The sequence below is a fragment of the Fringilla coelebs genome (genome assembly GCF_963513975.1).
Source record: "Fringilla coelebs genome assembly, chromosome: 17".
In the NCBI taxonomy this organism is placed as follows: domain Eukaryota; kingdom Metazoa; phylum Chordata; class Aves; order Passeriformes; family Fringillidae; genus Fringilla; species Fringilla coelebs.
In genome coordinates, this window is record NC_140043.1 from 3011814 (window position 1) to 3031401 (window position 19588).

A 19588-nucleotide genomic window follows, 5' to 3' on the forward strand; every position below is an offset into this window, starting at 1 on the left:
GTGCCACCCCTGCCATGGGCAGGGACACCTTCCACTGTCCCAGGCTGCTCCAAGCCGTGTCCAGCCTCGCCTTGGACACTTCCAGGGATCCAGGGGCAGCCACAGCTGCTCTGGGCACCCTGTGCCAGGGTCTCACAACTGGATTTCTTCCTAACCTAACCAAAATCTCTCCCCTTTTAGTTTAAAACCATTCCCCCTTCCCCTATCACTTTCTGCCTGCATTAAAAACTCTCTCTCTTTTTTTTATGAGCCCCTCTTTAAGGGACTGTATTTTAAGTGAGGCTTCTGCTGCTGCATTTTACACCAGCGCTTTGTCACCAGCGTTTCTGTGGTGGCAGGAATAAACATTTAACATTCTTGCACAATGCTCAAGACTCCAGCCATAACAGAGCACATATCCTCCCCAACTGTGCTGAATTACCTTCATTAAATATATCAATGATCAGCAGCCACCTTTATTCCAACAGACATGATTTCCCTCCACACCTCGGTACTTAAAATAACCATCTGCATTCAAGTGGCATCTTTTGACAGCTGAACTCCAACTGCTTTCCAGACATCCAGGACCTCAGCCCTCCTCACCCATACTTTACAGGCTTTGTATCATTAACTGCCACATTCTGTGGTTGTAAACTACTAGATAAAAAGCCCCTCCAGGGCATGAGGGGATGGACAGGGCTGCTGTCCAGAGAGCCTGGGGGACAGCCAGGACAGGCTGGCCGTTCCCATCCACACTGTGTCCGTCACGCCATTCCCTCCCTGCACGGCACTCGTGACACCTGAAGCACAAAGATGATTTTACAAGGCATTCTGAGCTCCTGGAGACAAAACTAAGGAGCTCAGAGCAGAAAAAAACCTTCTCAGCCGTATGCTAGGGCGGCTGGCACGATGCTGTAACAAAGCTCCATCTCCCAGCAAAAAGCTACATCATGATAACCTCAATGTGACCGTCAGGACAGAGAGGGATGCGTCACTCCAGCATCCTCCCTGTGCTGCAGGCATCACCTCTGACATTTGCAGCTCCTTTCCCATGAGCAGGATCACGGCAGGAGTGGCTGCAGGGATTCAGGAGCCGCAGAAGGGACACGGGAATAAGGCGCGTTATACACAGGCTGTTACTCCACCGAGCTGTTTGTGTTCTTTGCTAAGTACAGACTGGTTACAATCTATCAGCAAAGCATTTTAAATTAACAGCACTAAACACTGAAAACTCTCCAGCCAGTGGCTAGAACTGAGTATTTCCAGCCCAGATTATTGGCATCATCTTTTTCTCTGGCGGAGACGGCGCATTTGGCATCTATTAACAGGGTTTGCATTATTTATTAACCTGCACCGGGAGTCATTTCCAACTCGCAGGCAACTGCACGATTTATTTCGGAGCATAACCTCTCTGTCAAGTTTCACAACTGCTCCTCAGCTCCCCACTTGATAAAGTAGCTCCAAAATTGAGCAGAAGGGTTGTCTGATCCTCTCATCAGGGGTGACAAGGAGGGAGCGCAAGCCAAGGAATGGAGCTGTGTTAGGAGGTTTAGGTGGAGATCAGGGCAAGGTTCTTCCCCCAGAGGGTGCTGGCACTGCCCAGGCTGCCCAGGGAATGGGCACGGCCCCGAGGCTGCCAGAGCTCCAGGAGCCTTTGGCCAGCGCTGCCAGGGATGCCCAGGGTGGGGTTGTTGGGGGGTCTGGGCAGGGACAGGAGTGAGACTGGATGAATCTTGTGGGTCCCTTCCAGCTCAGGATATTCCACAGCTCTAAAAAATGGGCAGCAAGGCACAAGGGGATGCAACCATCCTGCACAGAGAGGGCTGAGTGAGGGGTCTACGCAGAAAAGAGATTCTCAAAACATTGTCAGGCTGATGTTTCTCTTCCAACAATGTCAAATGTGGTAAAGGAGAGGCAAGAGAGATGGGTTTAATATTTAGGTTCCTCACACAAGAGGCTCTCCTGGAACAACAGGGAGGTGCCCAAACTCCGGCGGACAGAACCCGGCTCTGCTCAGGGGGCACAGATGAAGATCTCACCTTCTCCTCATCACAAACACAAACCCCTGGAGCTTCAGCTCTTCCTGGGATCAGGGTGGGCAATAAGGGCACAAAAAAGTGAGCAGAGGACACCAAGACTCAGCTGCTTCCCCAGAAAACCCAGAGCAGCAGTCTCTGCACACCCCACCCATGGGATGAGGTTAAGGCACGACCTTGCAGAAATGACTCACATTTACAGAGTATTTTACTGCACCAATTTACCCGTAAATAACACAGAAAATGGCTTTTTGCTTTGCAGATAATTTTATTAGGTGTTAGCTCTATGCTAGGGATGCAAACAGAGGCAAGAGCCCCTGCTGTGACATGACAGCCAAATGACTGCTGGGAAAAGGGGACCAAGCCCCAGGAAAAAGTGCTGAGAGTGAACTTATTCCTGTTTAGAATCAAGTTTTAATGAGAGAATGTGACACCTCTTCACTGAAACAAGGATGGAGAGGGCGGAAGCTGGGCCTGAGCAGAGCATCCCTCTATTAACCCTCCACCTGGGAATGAGGAAATGGATGTAGGCTGTAGCTATTCCAAACCCCCAGCCCACAGGAGATGCCCCAACCACCCAGCCGCAACAGTTCACAACTGAAATGGAGATGATTTTGAGACTGCAGACCACACTTATTTCTCCTTCTGGACCTGAATGATAACCACAGTGCCACAGACAACCATTTATTTAGATTTAAAGCCCATTTGGAGCAAACGGGGAATCAAAAATTTAATATTTGTCAATTTTGTTTTAAATGAAGTGATGTCAAATATTTTCAATTGCCATTTACTGAGTCACAGGGCTGGGCTGTAAAAGTTATTTTTATTTACTAATGCTACACGACAACTCGATAATGAGCTTTTAATTAAAACCTATTTCTGTTAACCACCGAGGAGGCCAAAAACGCGCCCAGGCGTGAGGATGCAGATGGTGCAGCCAAGCACGTTCCGTGGTGTCTGCCCGAGACAGAGACGGAGCGGCAACGCCGGGGACAGGAGGCTGTGACCAGACAGAGCCAGGGGAGAGGCAGGGGACAACAGCTGGTGACAACGTGCCCTCTGCCCCGCTCAGGTGAGACCTCACCTGCAGAGCTGCCTCCAGATCTGGGGTCCCAGCACAGGAAGAACTTGGAGCTGCTGGAGAGAGTCCAGAGGTGGCCGCAGTGATGCTCCAAGGGCTGGAGTCCCTCTCTCTCTGGGAGAGCTGGGGGTGCTCACCTGGAGTAGGGAAGGCTCCAGGGACACCTCAGAGCCCTTTCCAGTGCCCAAAGGGGCTCCAAGAGAGCTGGAGAGGGACTGGGGACAAGGGATGGAAGGACAGGACACAGGGAATGGCTTCCACTGCCTGAGGGCAGGGATGGATGGGATATCGGTGAGGAATTGTTCCCCGTAAGCACAGATTGAAGCTGTGGCTGCCCCTGGATCCCTGGAAATGTCCAAGGCCAGGTTGGACACAGCTTGGAGCAGCCTGGGATAGTGGAAGTTGTTCCTGCCCATTGCAGAAGATGGAACAGGATGAGCTTTAAGGTCCCTCCCAACCCAAACCATTCCATGATTCCATGTCCCAAAGCCACACCTCACCCTGTAAAGTTGGGTTCACACAGATGAAGAGTTACAGGGTCAAGCAGCAGCTCAGTGCAGAGCAAGAAACTCCAAGAGGATGAAAGGAGGGTTTGGATCCTGCAGGGAGCTGTGCTGAGGATGCACAGAGCTGTAACATCAGCCAGAGCTGTCTCTGTGCCGCACTTACACATCTGCAGCACAGCACTGCTCCCTGCCCCAGAAGGGACAGCCCCAGGCCTTCCCTCCATGCAGGAGCTGATTGCTGATGGACACGAGGTGTTTCAGCCCCAGCCTGACCTGCTCTGATGAGCCCTCAACACTGCTGAGCTCTGAACACAGACAGCTCACCCAGGCTGGGAGGGGCAGCCAGCGGCTCACCTCGGGGTGATGCCAGCTTAAATGCCTCTCTTCCCATTTCCAGGGCTGTGTCATTCCCTACCAGTGTTGCCTCCCAGCTTCAAGAAGATTATTCCCAGGGCTGCTTCCCTGTTCAAGTACCTTTAATTTCAAAAACCACCTACTTGAAAGACACTGCCTGTACAAAGAAAAAAAAGAGGTATTAAAGAGCATCAAAACTAGAGACTACACACCAAAAGAGAAAGATTTACTGTCCCAAATGCCCTCCCTCCTTCCCCTCTGCATCAACACATCTCTGCATTAATTAACAGACTCTGGAGATTGACAGCAGTTTTGAACAGTCTGTGGAGAAAAGTAACAAGAGTTTCTTACTGGTTTGGAAGAGGCTGTGATGGGAGCAGGGGATCCAGTGAACTTTTCAGGTGCAGGGTGAGGCACCAAAGCCAAAGAGGATCCACAAGTCACAAGCACAACCTAAGGAAATGAACTGCACCAAGCAAGACACCTCCAAAACACCAACTCCCAAATGTCACTGGTGTGGATCAGAAATTCTGAGGTTCTGGGGAATAAAACCCTCCAAGATATGAGTGAGGAAACAGCCCTTACCTGCTGTGTCTCAGATTCAAAGAGAGCAGCAGATGCTCCTGAGTGCTGGCACAAGATCAGGACACACAGGCACGTGGAGGAACAAAACACTGACTTGACAGCTGGTATCCCAACAATTTATTTGGGATCATGTTGTAGCTGAGGGGGATTATTTCTCTCAGTGTTTTTAAACAGATCTTCCTGCACACAGACTGCTCTTTCCCTGTTAAGTTTGTGTGCACACACAGAAGCTTTGCAGCATCAAGAGATCACTACCAGCACCCTGCTGCCTGAAATTGGGAATGTATGGATCTTTATAACCCCACATCCAAGTATCCTGCAATGCAGAAGGAAGCCAAGGGCACTCTGCTCCCTGATTTCCTCCTCCTTCTTTTTATTTTGGTGCAGTGACTGGACACAGCTCAAAACTCAGCTCGGATTTACTGCACCAGCTCTTCCTCAAAAACTCATTTCCACCCAGATTTCCACCACCAAATCCTTGGTTGTTCCTGTTCCAGAAGATGAGCTTTGCAGCTCAGCTACACAAGTCCCTGTGTCTGGTGACAAAGGGACAGCACTCGGCCACACATGGCCGAAATCAGGACTCTTCTACTTACAAGGGCTTTACACTCAACCTCATCCAACTGGCCCTGCACTGAGTGGGGCACTGGGCTAAAATAAAGATCCCTTCCAACCAGGATTATCCTCTGGCCAGAGAGGAACAGCTTAAGCACCGAAGCAATAAGTGGATGCATGTTTAGACCAGCAAATACATCAGCACAAACCTGCCTCTTCTCGCTGCTTGAATGCTTAAGCTGTTTCTCCAGGCTGGCTGTAAAGCTTTTCCAACTCATTTTTAAGACATCAAAAGATAAAGGTTAGGAATCAGCTGGGCAGCAAGCTGCACCTTGATGGAGTGACCATCCCTGCAGGATTCAAGCCCAAGATCACAACACAACAGAAAGGGAAAAACACACTCTTTGGAAAATGGGCCATGGCTCTGAGAAGGGGAGACACTAACAGGGCTGAGCACTTGTAAGGAAGAAATTGGGAAAGACACCCAGGAGATCAAAAGAAAGATGGAGGGGATCTCCCACCAGCCAGGGAACTTGGTTCTGAGAGGGAAAAAACTGCACATGGCAGGGGGGGAGACCAACCTGACATCAGCTGCACCACACCTCTGCCATCCCACCAGAGACAGGGGATAAACAGTGCTCAAAAACACCACGGGGTTTTCATTACTGAGTAACTCATGGAATGGGTTGGCTGGGAAGGAACCTTAAAGCCCATCTTGTTCCACCTCCCTGCCTTGCACAGGGATATCTTCCACTATCCCAGGGTACTCCAACCTGGCCTTGGACACTGCCAGGGATCCAGGGACAGCACAGCTTCTCTGGGCACCCTGTGCCAGGCACTCACCAGCCTCCCAGGGAAGAGATTTCCACGTGGCTCTCCAAGGTTCTCAGGAAGGTGAGGCAGCTGGGGTTAGCTTTAGCACAGGGATTCAAGAGCTATGCAAATGTCTACCCTTCCTCCAGATGTTATCAATTAATTAGGTACGGCTCAAACCTTGGAGATGAAAGTAACAAAAGGAAGACACTCGCTTCATGCCTCCAAGATTTCCCCAAACAAATTTGAAGTCTTTAAAGTGAAAGCCCAACCGTGATTATTAATCTGCATCGCCGTGTTAGAAAGATTAAGATTTCATTTCTAGGAATTATTTTAGATTTAGGCTCAATTTAGAGACATCAACTGCAGAATAAACAGATGCAAAGCAGGTTTAATCCCTTATAATGCACAGCTGGGGATTTCTAGAGAGCAGACTGAAAAAATAGCAATGAGAAAAAAGGTGAATCTCCAGCAGCTACAGCTGGGTCATGGAATCATGGAATATCCTGAGCTGGGAGGAACTCCCAGGGATCATGGAAAACCAGCTCCAGAGATCCAACAGTGCAGCAGTTCCCTGTCCCTGTCAGCATGAGGTGCCACTCACAGGCCACAAAAACACATCTTAAGAGCCCCCAAACCGCAGGATTCCCACTGCACCTCCTTCCACTGATCCTCTCAAGTGTCTGTGAGGCAGATTTCCCTCTCCTTCCTGGCCAAAGGCACCTCAAAGCACACAGACAGCCGGGTAAACAGTGCTGCTCACTCTTCTCATGGCAAACCTTGGGATAGGGGCCAGATTCCCTCAGGGAGGAGCACAATCTGTCCCAAATAATGAACTCTCCCACCCCACTGGCTCTCAGGAGGGCACAAACTCCACTCCTGGCTCTCACTGTGGGTGTAGAGCAAACCAAGCCCCTCCCTGGGCCACCTTCCCAGCCCAGCCACTCAGAGGTGTGTCTGATCCCTCTGTCCCAGGGATGTTCCTGCAGAATCAGCACAATGAGGAGCTTCCCCCAGAGCCTCCCAAGTGCAACACAAAAACTGGGACAGAGATCCAGCCAGGGAGCTGCCCTGCTCAGATGGAGCTTGGATAACATTCACACCTCCAGCTGGGCATGGAACAAGCCCAGGAAGCCACGGTGATGCTCCAGGGACTGGAGCTAGGCTGGGAGAGCTGGGGTGCTCACCTGGAGAGGAGAAGGCTCCAGGGAGAGCTCAGAGCCCCTTGCAGGGCCTAAAGGGGCTCCAGGAGAGCTGGAGAGGGACTGGGGACAAGGGATGGAGGGACAGGACACAGGGAATGGCTCCCAGTGCCAGAGGGCAGGGATGGATGGGAGATTGGGAATGAGGAATTGTTCCCTGGCAGGGTGGGGGCAGGCCCTGGCACAGGGTGCCCAGAGCAGCTGTGGCTGCCCCTGGATCCCTGGCAGTGCCCAAGGCCAGGCTGGACAGGACTGGGAGCAGCCTGGGACAGTGGGAGGTGTCCCTGCCCATGACAGGGGGTGACACTGGATGAGCTTTAAGGTCCCTTCCCGCCCAAACCATTCCATAAAAACTTGCTCCTCACCTGCAAGGTGTGAAAGAGCCCCATCACCCACCTGCATCCATCCATCCATCCATCCATCCATCCATCCATCCATCCATCCATCCATCCATCCATCCATCCTGCTCCAATATTCCATGCTGAAGGGGGAGGCCTGAGTTCCCCCTGCATCCCCCCAGCACCAGCTCCAACACAAGGAGCCCTCACAGGGCCTGAGCTCCGTCCAGCTGCACGAGTCTCTCTGCAGCAACAAGTTCCTTTGGCAGGAACCTCCCAGAAAAGTCAGCTGGGATGGAGCAATTCCACAGCCAAATCCCACGGGAGTGCTGCCTCCTAGCTGCACAAAGCCCCTGATCCCAGCGGGAAATGACACCCGGCCACAGCACTGAAATTCACAATTATTTACTTTCCACCATCAGTCATTGCTGCGGCCTCGGGAAACCCGGAAAAACAGAGCCAGGACGTTCCCACTCTGCTGGAAGTGGGAAGCTCACAAGGCTGCCCAGAGCAAATCCTAAATCCCTAGGAAAAGCAGGAAGTTCTTCAGGGCTGAGAGCAGAGGGAGGAAAATGGGTGATGACAAACTCCCCTTGGCTGATGGGCACTGGGATTCCCTCAGGGTTTGGGATAATGAAATATAAACGATTAAATGCAGAGGTTGGACTGAGGTTTCAGTGTTTGCGTGGCCAAGCCCTCAGGATCAGCTGAAAAAGCAGAGCAGATCCCAGGGTTTGGCAGCAACGCCCTGGGAGACGGTTCTACAAGTTCCAAGGGCCCCAAAAAGGAAAATTATCACAGAAAAGCCAGGCCCAATCCCCTGGAACATCCCTCAGCCTCATGGTGAGCTAAGAGCTCAGGAAAATGCCAAAATTCTGTCCTTGGGCATTTGTGGAGCACTTGGGAGTTGGATTCCTGTGGATTCAGCTTTAGCACTGAGATTCCTGGAGCCCTGTGACAGCCACAGCGTAGTGGTGACTTGGGCTGGGATGGCAGGACAGCACGGGATTGGAGCCCAAAGGAAGCTGGATTGTAATGAGAATAAAGCTGAATTATAACCAGGATAAAACTGAATTACACCCAGAATGAAGCTGAATTATAGCCAAAGTATAGCATTAATTATAAGCTGAATAATGCCAAATTGCACCCAGAATGAGACCGAATGATAAACAGAACGCAGCCAAATTATAACCCAAATACAGCTAAATTACACCTGGAGTGAATATGAATTATTGCTAGAATAAAACTGAATTATAACCAAAGTATAGGATGGATAATAACCAGAAAAATAGCAAATTATACCCAGGCTAAAGCCAAATTATACCCAGAAAAAAAGTCAGTTTATGACCAAAACAACGCTGAATTACACACATAATAAGGATTAATGATAGTAAAAATTAAGCCAAACTATAACCAGGATGCAACTGAATTACACACACAATAACACTGAATTACAACCAAAACAAAGCCAAGTTATGACCAAAGTAAAGCCAAATTACCCCGATTCATAACCAAAGCAAAGGTGAATTACTACCAAAAAAAAAAAAAGAAAAACAAAAAACAAACCCAAGCCGAATTATAACCAGAATAACGTGCAATTATAACCAAAATCACACCAGGATAACGCCGATTTATAACCAAAACAAGGCTGTGCCGCTGCTGGCCCAGGGCAGGCCCCGGGAACCGGCGGAGGGTGGGGGGGACCGGGAGGGGGCTCCGGGCCCCTCAGGGGTCTGGGGGGGTCTGGGGGGCCCGTCCCCCTCAGCGGGACCCCCGCGCCCGCGCGGGCCGTCACCTCGCAGCTGAACTCCATCTCGGCGTCCATGGTGGCGATGCGCACCGTGAAGGTCTTGGGCTGCTTGCGCTTGAGGGAGCTGAAGCTCATGCGGGACGCGATGGCCCCGGCCATGGCGGCGCTGCGCGGTCAGCGCCGCGGCGGCGCCATGGCGGCCTAGCTCCGCCCCCTCCGCCGTGCCATTGGCCGCGCCGCGCGGTGCGCCCGCCCCCGCCGCACCGTCTAACCAATAAAAAGGGGTATGCTGGAGAGGCGGGAGCAGAAGTGGTTGTGATTGGGTGAAGAGGACGCCGCTCAAGAGAAGGGGCGGGGTGAGGCGGGGCCATTAACAGCGGGTGAGGAAGCGATTTGGCGTGGCGGTGTCGCCCCCTGGCGGCGGGCGGAGCGCTCTGCTCGTGGGGACGAGCGCCAGGAGCCGGCGTGGGGACATGGGGACATGGGGACGTGGGGACGTGGGGACAGGGGGACACGGGGACACGGGGACGTGGGGACGTGGGGACGTGGGGACAGGGGTACATGGGGACACGGGGACACGGGGACGTGGGGACATGGGGACATGGGGACACGGGGACACGGGGACATGGGGACACGGGGACAGGGGTACATGGGGACATGGGGACACGGGGACACGGGGACAGGGGTACATGGGGACATGGGGACATGGGGACACGGGGACACCGGGACAGGGGTACATGGGGACATGGGGACATGGGGACACCGGGACACGGGGACACCGGGACAGGGGTACATGGGGACACCGGGACACGGGGACATGGGGACACCGGGACACGGGGAACACCGGGACACCGAGACACCGGGACACGGGGAACACCGGGACACGGGGGACACCGGGACACCGAGACACCGGGACACGGGGAACACCGGGACACCGGGACACGGGGGACACGGGGGAAACGGGTACATGGGGACACGGGGGACACCGGGACACGGGGGACACCGGGACACGGGGACACGGGGGACACCGGGACACGGGGGACATGGGGACACCGGGACACGGGGGACATGGGGACACGGGGGACGTGGGGAACACCGGGACACCGGGACACCGGGACACGGGGACACGGGGAACACTGGGACACGGGGACAGGGGTACATGGGGACACGGGGGACACGGGGGACACGGGCACACGGGGGACATGGGGACACGGGGGACGCGGGGGACACGGGGGACGTGGGGAGACTGGGACACGGGGGCATGGGGGACATGGGGACACGGGGGACATGGGAACACACGGACACCGTGACATGGGGACACGGGGACATGGGGGAAACGGGAACACGGGGACACCGGGACACGGGGAACACCGGGACACAGGGAACAGCGGGACCCCGGGACACGGGGACACCGGGACACGGGGACCCGGGGGACATGGGTACACTGGGACACGGGGACACCGGGACATGGGGACACGGGGTACACGGAGGACACCGGGACACGGGGACATCGGGACATCGGGAGACGGGGGACACCGGGACACGGGACGGGACCCTGGCGTATCCGGGGCCCGTGAGGTGTCAGGGGTCCGCTGGCGTCCGGGATCCGGGGATGCTCGGCGTCTCTGCGCCGTCCGTGGGGAGTCCGGGCTCTCTGGAGGGTCAGTGGGGTGCCCGCGCTCATCGGGGTGTCCGGGATCCCCGGGGCAGTGGAGCGTCCAGGGTCTGTGGGGGTCCGGGTTCCCCGGGATGTCCGGGGTCCATGAAGCGTCAGGAGCCCGCGGGGTGTCCGGGGGTGTCCAGGCGCGTGTTCGGTCCGTGGGGTATGAGGGTCCTTGGGGTGTCAGGGATGGCTGAGATGTGAGGGCTCTGTGGGTTCGTGAGGTCCTTGAGGTGTCCCCAGTGCCGTGGGTGTCCCCGGCACCGTGGGTGTCCCCGGTACCGTGAGTGTCCCGGTGTCACGGGTGTCCCCGGCACCGTGGGTGTCCGCACAGGGCGGGGTTCCCCTGGGGACACGGGGTGCCGCCCCCTCAGTGGTTGCCGGGACGAGGAGACCCACGCGGTCCCGGGGGCACCCGGGTGTCCGGGCTCGTGGGTGGGGGCAGAGACTGGGACCAGCGCCCGGGGCGGGCGGGGACACGGGGCAGGACCGGGACTGCGGCTGGGACCGGGACTGGGACTGGGACTGGGACTGGGACTGCAGCTGGGACCGGGACTGGGACCGGGACTAGGACTGGGACCGGGACTGGGTCTGGGACCGGGACCGGGGCCAGCGCGGCGCAACGGGACGGGACTGGCACCAATAGCGGGACACCGGCCGGCGCTGGGAGCAGAACCAGTTGCGGTAATGGACCCGGGACCGTCACTGGGATGGTGGGACGGCGGCTGGGACCCGTCACCAGCGCAAGGGAACGGGACCGCCACCCTGATGGGTGTGGGATAACGGGCTGGGAGCTGGGACGAGCACGGCGGAACGAAACAGAAATTGGGACCCGCTCAGAGTTACCGGAACGGAATCTGAGTCCAGCACGGGGGGGACTGGGATCACTTCAGGGTTACTGGGATGGGAACTGGGACCAGTTCAGGGTTACTTGGACAGAAACCGGGACCAGCACAGGGGGACGGGGCGGACCTAAATCCAGCAGGAGCAGGAGGGGGAAGGGGCCAGAGGGAGCCGACAAGCCCCCCCGACACCCCCGGGGGGATCCAGGCGTCCGGGAGCAGCCCCCGCCCCCGCAGCGGGAAGAACGGGGCCTCTGTCCCCGCGGGGACAATGGGGACATTGATGGGGACCCCCCCGGGCCCCGCTGCCTCCGCAGGACCCCCCATGGCAGAAAGCGACGACCCCCGCCGCCAGGACACCGCCCCTGCTGGCCCCCGCACCCAGGTGGGGGCATGAGGGGAAACCGGGGAACCACGGGGGGTGTGAGGGGTTGTAGAGATTGGGGGGGAGAGTTTGGGGAACCCTGGGCACCCGAGGGGGGCGTGTGGGGCATTGGGGTGGACGGGGGAGCCCAGGAATCCATAGGGACTTATGGGGCACAAGGGGGAAGCTCTGGGCAGCTGGGGGGGCATTGTCGGCTGGAAAGATAAATTGGAGTGGGAGGGCTGGGGGGCTGTGGGGGTGTTGGGGTCCCTTCCTTGGCCCCCCGCCATGGGTGACCCCCCTGCCCAGCCCTGCCGGCCCGTGCCGAGGGTCCATGCCTTTGGAAAGGGGGAGCAGGCGCTGCGGAGGGACTCCCACACCCCCCCCGCCATGCAGGGCTGGCTGCACAAGCAGGTGAGGTGGTGGGCATGGGGAGGGCTGGGGAGGGGGCTCAGGGGCTCTGTGGGGGCTTTGAGGTGTGGGATTCTGGGGGGTTTGTGGGTTTTGGGGGGACCTGGGGCAGTGGGGAGGAGCTGGAGGGTGTAGGGGGTTGGGAGGGTCTGGGGTGTTAGGGGGTCATGGGGGGGATGTGGGGCTTGGGGGGGATCAGAGGGAGTTGGGGGGGCAGTGGGAGGTGAGGGAGGGTTATGGGTTTGGGAGCTTTGGGGAGATCAGGGACACGTGGTCGGATCGGGCAGTGTGGGGCAGTTATGGGGTCTGGGATGGAAGAGGGTGCTGGGGTTATGGGGTTTGGGGGTCTGGCGTGGCAGGGAGTCCTGGGGGGTGAGGATCTTGGGGGGATCGGAAGGGATTGAGGGGTCTGGGGCAGCAAAGGGCCCCGGGGGGAAGGGCTGCAGGGGCTCAGCCCCCATTCCCCCCCTCCACCGCTTCTCAGGACAGCTCGGGACTGCGGCTCTGGAAGCGCCGCTGGTTTGTACTGGTGGATCTCTGCCTCTACTACTACCGGGGTGAGGGGGCACGGGGGGCTGGGACACCCGGAGGGCCCGGGGACCTGGGGGTCAGGGGGCTTGGGTGACCTGTCCCAGGGTGTCCCGGGGTCATTGGGGGGGTTCAGGGGTCCTGGGGTGTTGGGCAGTCCTTGGAGGACCAGGAATCCTGGGGGTTTGGGGGTCCCTGGGGTGTTGGAGGCCCCTGGGGCAGTCAGGGATCCCAGTGGGATCAAGGATCCCTGGGGTATTTGGGGGTCTCTGGGGCAGTCAGGGATCCCCCGGGGATTGGGGGGTCTCTAGAGCATTGGGAATTCCTGGGGACTGGGGGTCCCTGAATGGATCAGGGATTCCCCAGGGCTGGGGCTCCCTGGGGGCTTGAAGAGATCCTTGCTGGTGTTCTAGGCTCTGGGGGACTTCGGGAGGTTTGGGGGCATCCGATGGGACTCAGAGGAGGTCCTCGGCATCCCCCTGATGGTACTGGAGACCTCGGGGTGCAGATGGGGGGTGCTGGTGCCCCCCATTGTGACCTTCCTGTGCCCCCAGACAGCAGCGAGCAGCAGGTGCGGGGCGGCCTCCCCCTGCCCGGCTACGAGATCCGCGTCCTGCCCGCCGCCCCCCGCGCCCCCCGCGCCCCCCAGTTCCTCTTCACGGTCAGCCCGGCTCCCCGGGACCCCGAATCGGGGGTGCCCTGCGTGGGGGGACGGGACCCCGACGCCTGAGCCCGGTCTAGCAAGGCTCCCCCATTCCCAGGCTGAACACGCCGGGATGCGAACGTACTGCCTGGGGACCGAGAGCCCCGAGGAGCTGCGCGCCTGGGTCTGTGCCCTGCGCCGGGGGGCATCGGCCCTGCCCGGGTGAGTGGGGCACGGGGGGCACAGAGAGGGCCTGGGTTTGGCGGGGTTTTGGGGACAGTTAACCCTTTAACTCCTGTTTTCTCCCCCCCTTCCCAGCTCCGCCCGCTCGCTCTCCCAGCAGGCGCTCCCGGAACCCCGGGGTGCGGATCCTCCCTCGCCCCCATTGCTCACGCAGTCCCCGGGGGAGGGGCTCGGGGGCCCGCCCGTGCCCCCTCCTTGCTGCCCCCCAGTCCCTCCACTGCCCCACAGCGAGGTGAGATCTGGGCTGGGGGAGAATTGAAATGGGGGGGAGATATGAGGGGGGCGAGTACTGGGGAGATTGTGGTGCGGTGAGGGGGGGTTATGGGGCAGAGCGGGGGGACTGAGAGGTGGGAGGATGTTATGGGGCAAAATGGGGGGTTATGGGGCAGAGCGCGGCTGTGAGCGGAGCGGGGCCATGGGCAGACGGGGTTTGGGGCAGGAGCGGCTGTGGGTCCGGCCGGAGCAGCGCTCCCTGTGCCCTCCCGCAGGTGCCCCAAGCCCAAGAGGAGCACCCGGCGCGGGGATGTTCCCCCAGGGCCGGGGACACGCCGGGGGGACCGCGGGGACACCCCGAGCCCGCGCCCGCAGGTGAGGCCCGACCACGCCCCCTGCCCCGCCCCGACCACGCCCCTTGGTCGGACGGCCCCGCCCATTCTGGCCCCGCCTCCCCAGAGCGGAGCCCGAGGAAGCCCCGCCCCCCTGGAGCAGCGCCTCAGCCCCCGCCGGAGCGAGACATCGGGACCAATCAGCCACCGGCCTCTCCAACCGCCTCTTCTGATTGGCTGCCAAATGCCGCCGTGTCTGCGGGCACCGCCCCCGCTCCGGCATCCAATGAGGCGTCGCGGCGGCGGCGGCGGGAGGGGGCGGGGGGGCGTGACCGGGCGCGCGAAGGTGTGGCCGGACGGCCAATCAGGATCACGCTGCTGCAGGCCAGCTTCTGAGGGGGCGGGGCCGGGCCGAGGGGGCGGGACCCGGTGGGCACGCGCGGCGCGCGGCCCCGCCGCGGTGCGGAAGATGGCGGCGGGAGCGCGCGGCGGGAGCGCGGCGCTGCGGCGGCTGCGGGGCGGGGGCGCGGGCGCGGCCCCGCGGGGCGCGCGGTGAGTGGGGACCCCCGGGCGGGGACCCCTGGAACCCCCGCCCTGAGAGCCCCCGCGGCATCCCCGGATCCCTCATCCTCCCCCGGACTCCGCGCCCACCTCGCCCCCCGCATCTCCCCCGGCGGAGACGCCCCGCATCCTCCCCCCTGCGCCCTGCAGCTCCCCCGGACCCCGCATCCCTCCTGCTCCCCGCATCCCCCCGGGTGGAGACCCCACCTCTGAGCCCTTGCGGCCCAGATCTTCCCCGCTCTTCGCATCATCCGCATCCCGCTCCCCTGAGCCCTCCCATTCTCCCCGGACCCCGCATCCCCCCGCGCCGGGACACCCGTATTCCCCCTTCTGAGACCCCTGAGCCCCACCTTTGTCCCCGCATTGCCCTGGGAGGGGACCCCGCACCCCGCTCCCCTGGGTTTCCTGATCCCCCCCTGGACCCCACATCCCCCCCGCTCCCCGCATCCCCCCGGGCGGGGACCCCGCACCCCCTCCCCCGAGCCCCCTGAGCCCTCCCCGGACCCCGCTGCCCTCCCCGAGCGGGCGGGCGGCCCCCGGAGTGGCCCCACGGTCGTTGCCTCGCTGGGGACAAAGGTCTGGCCGCAGCTCGGACCCGGGGCCGAGGGGCCCCGTTCCCCCCCCGCCACTGCCCGACCTTCTCCGGGCACCGGAGCCACCGCTGGGGCTGCTGGGGAACCCCGGGGGACAGGCTGGGGGGCTGCTCCCATCACCCCACATCCCCTTGTCCCCTAGGAAGGGTCACCAGCTCCCGAGCAGCCCCTGGGTACAGGGGATCGTGTGGGGGATGTCCCCATGTCCCCTTGCCCATGGAGGGGTCACTGCCACTGCAGGGGCAGTAGGGGTGCCCCCCTTGTCCCACTGCCCCACACCAGTGTCCTTGCTCTGCTGGGCAGCATGGCCAAGTCCTCTGGATTGGGGGACAGGCTGGAACTGGGGACAGAGCCAGCCCGGACCTGGGACAGGGCTCCCAGGACGAACTGAGCCCGTGGAGGCTCCCTGGAAGGCGGCCGATGGAGGCAGCTGCCCGCAGGACCGGCAGTGAGGCCTGTGCATCCTGCTTTGCCGGCCATTCCCGGCCATTCCCGGTGATTCCCGGTGTCCCCGTGCCCGCTGTCCCGCAGGGGGTACTCCAGGGATGTGGAGGGCAGCTGGTTCCGCTCCCTCTTCGTGCACAAGGTGGATCCCCGCAAGGACGCACATTCCAACCTCCTCTCCAAGAAGGAGACCAGCAACCTCTACAAGATCCAGTGTGAGTGCTCCTGCCGGGAGGAGGAAGGCAGGCACAGCTTGGGACCTCACCCTCACCCGCTGGGACCCTCGTTCCCGGATCCTTCTCCTTCCCTGCCCCGTTCCCAGCCCTCTCTCCTGTCCCTGCAGTTCACAATGTGAAGCCGGAGTGCCTGGAAGCCTACAACAAGCTGACGTGAGCACAATGAGGGGCCTTCCCAGCCTCTCAGCGGGGGTTTGGGGTGCTCTTCTGGACTGACAGGGGTGGGAGGGCTCCTGGAGCTCCTGGGGGGATCTGTGTCCCCTGTACTGTGCCTCAGTTTCCCTCCCTGTGAAATGGATGCATCCCCCAGGCTGTGCCAGGTCCTGTCTGGGAGGGCAGAGAGGGGCGCTGGGAGGGTTTGGGGTGCTGCCCCCCACCCCACTGCGCCCCTCTGTGCCCCCACAGGGAGGAGGTGCTGCCCAAGCTCCACTCGGACCCCGACTACCCCTGTGACCTGGTGGGCAACTGGAACACGTGGTACGGCGAGCAGGACCAGGCAGGTGAGGCCCGGCAGCTCCTGCTGCCACAGGCAGAGCTTTTGGGGCACTGCTCCCCTTCTGTTGCAGTGTGTTTTTATACTTTGTAATACTTTGTAATTTTTTATACTTTGTAATACTTTGTAATAGTTTTGGTTTTGTATCCCCGTGCTTTTCCCAGATTGTGTCCCCTCCCTCTGCCTGTGCGATCCCTCTCCTTTGCTGAGATCATCCCCAAATCCCCACCCTGGCTCTCTGTCAGTCACTCAGCATCCCATCCCCTCCATCTAGAACTTTCTGTCCAGGACATCGAGCGCTCAGCCAGAGCCCAGGGGTCAGCCCCCCAAGTGTTCTCCCATACCCTGTCCTGAATGTCCATTATTCCCAGAGCCCATCCCTTAGGGTCACTAATTGGTCAGTAAATGTTATCTGCTCTGGGTTTCCACCTCCCTTGAAATGTAACCTTGGCACCTCTCCCGGGGCTCTCAGCAGGAGCCCCTGAGCTTGTAGGGGCTCCACGGAGCTCCTGAAATAAACCTTGGATTAACCCCTGCTAGGAGCCCACCCCTTCATCTTCCACCCTTGTTCCAACATCTCCTCTGCTGCAGGGGATCAGCCTGGCTGCCCGCTGTACCCCCAGGGATGGGGATCAGCCTGGCTGCCCTCTGTACCCCTGGGATCAGCCTGGCTGCCCTCTGAACCCCAGGATCAGCCTGGCTGCCCTCTGTACCCCAGGGATGGGGATCAGCCTGGCTGCCCTCTGTACCCTTGGGGCACATGAGAGTGTCCCCCCGCTGTCCACCATGTCAGGGCTGCCTGGGGTTCCCTCAGTGGCACTCAGAGGGACTCAGTGGCACTCAGAGGGACTCAGTGGCACTCAGAGGGACCAGCACACCTTCCCCACCCCAACCCCTCTTTGCAGTGCACCTGTGGCGCTTCTCGGGCGGGTACCCGGCGCTCACCGACTGCATGAACAAGCTCAGGCAGAACAAGGTAAGGCCGGGGTGGGGACCCCCCTGTGCCCCCCACAGCCCCGGTCCTGTCACCCCCACCCCAAACCCCCGGCTGGGGCTGTCCCCAGGAGTACCTGGACTTCCGCAAGGAGAGGAGCCGGATGCTGCTGTCCCGCAGGAACCAGCTGCTCCTGGAGTTCAGCTTCTGGAATGAGCCCCAGCCCCGCCAGGGACCAAACATCTATGAGCTCAGGACCTACAAGCTGAAGGTGGGGATCATCCTCTGCCTCAGGGGGCCTGGTGTACCCCAGTTTTGGGGGGCAGCCCCCCAAATTCCTCCTTCCTGCATGAGGAGGGGGGGTTCTGAGTGTTTTTCCTCCCCTGTTTCCAGCCAGGCACCATGATCGAGTGGGGCAACAACTGGTAAGGCACTGGTTTCCCAGCACGGGGGGATCCAAGGTGGGAAATCTCCCTCTGGAGAAGGGGGGACCCCTGGGGCAGCCCCCCATGTGTCCCCTGCCTCCTGCAGGGCTCGGGCCATCAAGTACCGCCAGGAGAACCAGGAGGCAGTCGGGGGGTTCTTCTCCCAGATTGGGGAGCTCTACGTGGTGCACCACCTCTGGGGTAAGGGGGGTCACCCCAGGGGGACCCCGGCCTGGGGGCTGTGCTAGGGGGCTCAGGGTGCCCCCCCCGTGCTCTCCCCACAGCCTACAGGGATCTGCAGTCCCGGGAGGAAACCAGGAATGCGGCCTGGAGGAAGAGGGGCTGGGATGAGAACGTTTATTACACCGGTGAGAGGGACCCCCACCCTCCTTGGGGACCCCCTGGCCATGCTGGGGACCCCCTGGCCTCACCTCTGTCTCCTTTGCTCCCCCAGTCCCGCTGATCAGGACCATGGAATCCCGGATAATGATTCCCCTGAAGATCTCCCCCCTGCAGTGATTTGGGGCCGTGCCAGGGGGGTCTCCCTGCACCCCCAGGGGCTCCCTGCCCCTGCCCTGGCGAAGGGCTGGGGGGTTCTGCTCCCCCCAGCTCCCAGCTCTCTCCCCCAGCCCGTTTTGGGGTGCCCTGGGGGGGGTTGAGAGCAGGGAGGGGAAGGTGGGAGCCCCCCATCCTGTGGGGGGTCCCCAGGATGGTGCTGCTGGGGGGGCTTTGGAGGTGGGGGGGCTTAATTGCTCCTGATGAGCCCAGCGGGTGCCTTTGCTGCCAATTAAATATTTAATATGCTAAAGCCTAGGCCCCTCTCGGGGTGGGGAGGGTGGGACTGGGGGTGCTTGGTGTCACCCCCCAGGCTGGTGTCATCCAGGGGCTGCCCTGCCCCACGTCGTGGGCGCTTCCTGCACCGAAGGACCTCCACCCAGGGGTGCTGGGATACGCTGAGGGACCCCCCAAAACCCCAGTGCCACTGGGCATCCCTTGCCAAACCCATGGATACCCCCCAGAGCCATTGGGGACCCCATCCTAAGCCCCTGAAACCCCTCAGTGCTAAGGTGGACACCATCCCATGACCCTCCAAGCCTGTGGATGCTCCCAGTGCCACTGGGGACCTCTTCTCGTGCCATTCTGAGCCCAAGGATCCCCCCAGTGCCACTGGGGATCCCATCCCCAGGCCCCCTCAGCCCATGGATCCTCCCACCACCACCACCGACTCCATCCTGTGCCTCTCCCAAGCCCCTGTGTGCCCCCCAACACATTGGGGATCCCATCCCAAGCCCATGGGTACCCCCAGTGCCACCAGGGACCCCATCCCATGCCCCCCAACCAATGGGTACCCGCAGAGCCACTGGGGACCCCATGCCCAGCCCATGGACACCCATCAGTGCTTCTGGGACCCCTATCCAAGCTCCCCCTATTCCTGTGGGTGCCCTCTGTGCCAGGAACCCCCCAGTC

General features: G+C 60.1%; 2 protein-coding genes across 6 annotated transcripts in view; one reads left to right on the top strand and one right to left on the bottom strand.

The window, feature by feature from the left end:
* The window catches only part of NF2 (NF2, moesin-ezrin-radixin like (MERLIN) tumor suppressor), a 47079-nt gene extending 37679 nt beyond the window's left edge, over positions 1-9400 (bottom strand). For all 5 annotated transcript variants that reach the window (XM_084217097.1, XM_084217095.1, XM_084217098.1 and 2 more), the window contains exon 1: positions 9245-9400. In XM_084217097.1, coding sequence (XP_084073223.1) covers positions 9245-9358 — 114 coding nt within the window. In that variant the 5' untranslated portion in view covers positions 9359-9400. The remainder of the gene's footprint in view (positions 1-9244) is intronic.
* A 5504-nt stretch (positions 9401-14904) lies between these two features.
* Positions 14905-18766, top strand: NIPSNAP1 (nipsnap homolog 1; the record flags this gene model as incomplete). Its single annotated transcript, XM_084217154.1, has 10 exons — positions 14905-14987; positions 16121-16248; positions 16377-16422; positions 16675-16769; positions 17668-17738; positions 17827-17967; positions 18090-18121; positions 18228-18322; positions 18406-18489; positions 18576-18766. 10 exons carry the CDS (start codon positions 14905-14907, stop codon positions 18638-18640), a joined length of 840 nt encoding a protein of 279 aa, XP_084073280.1. The 3' UTR covers positions 18641-18766.
* Between the last annotated feature and the right edge of the window lie 822 nt (positions 18767-19588).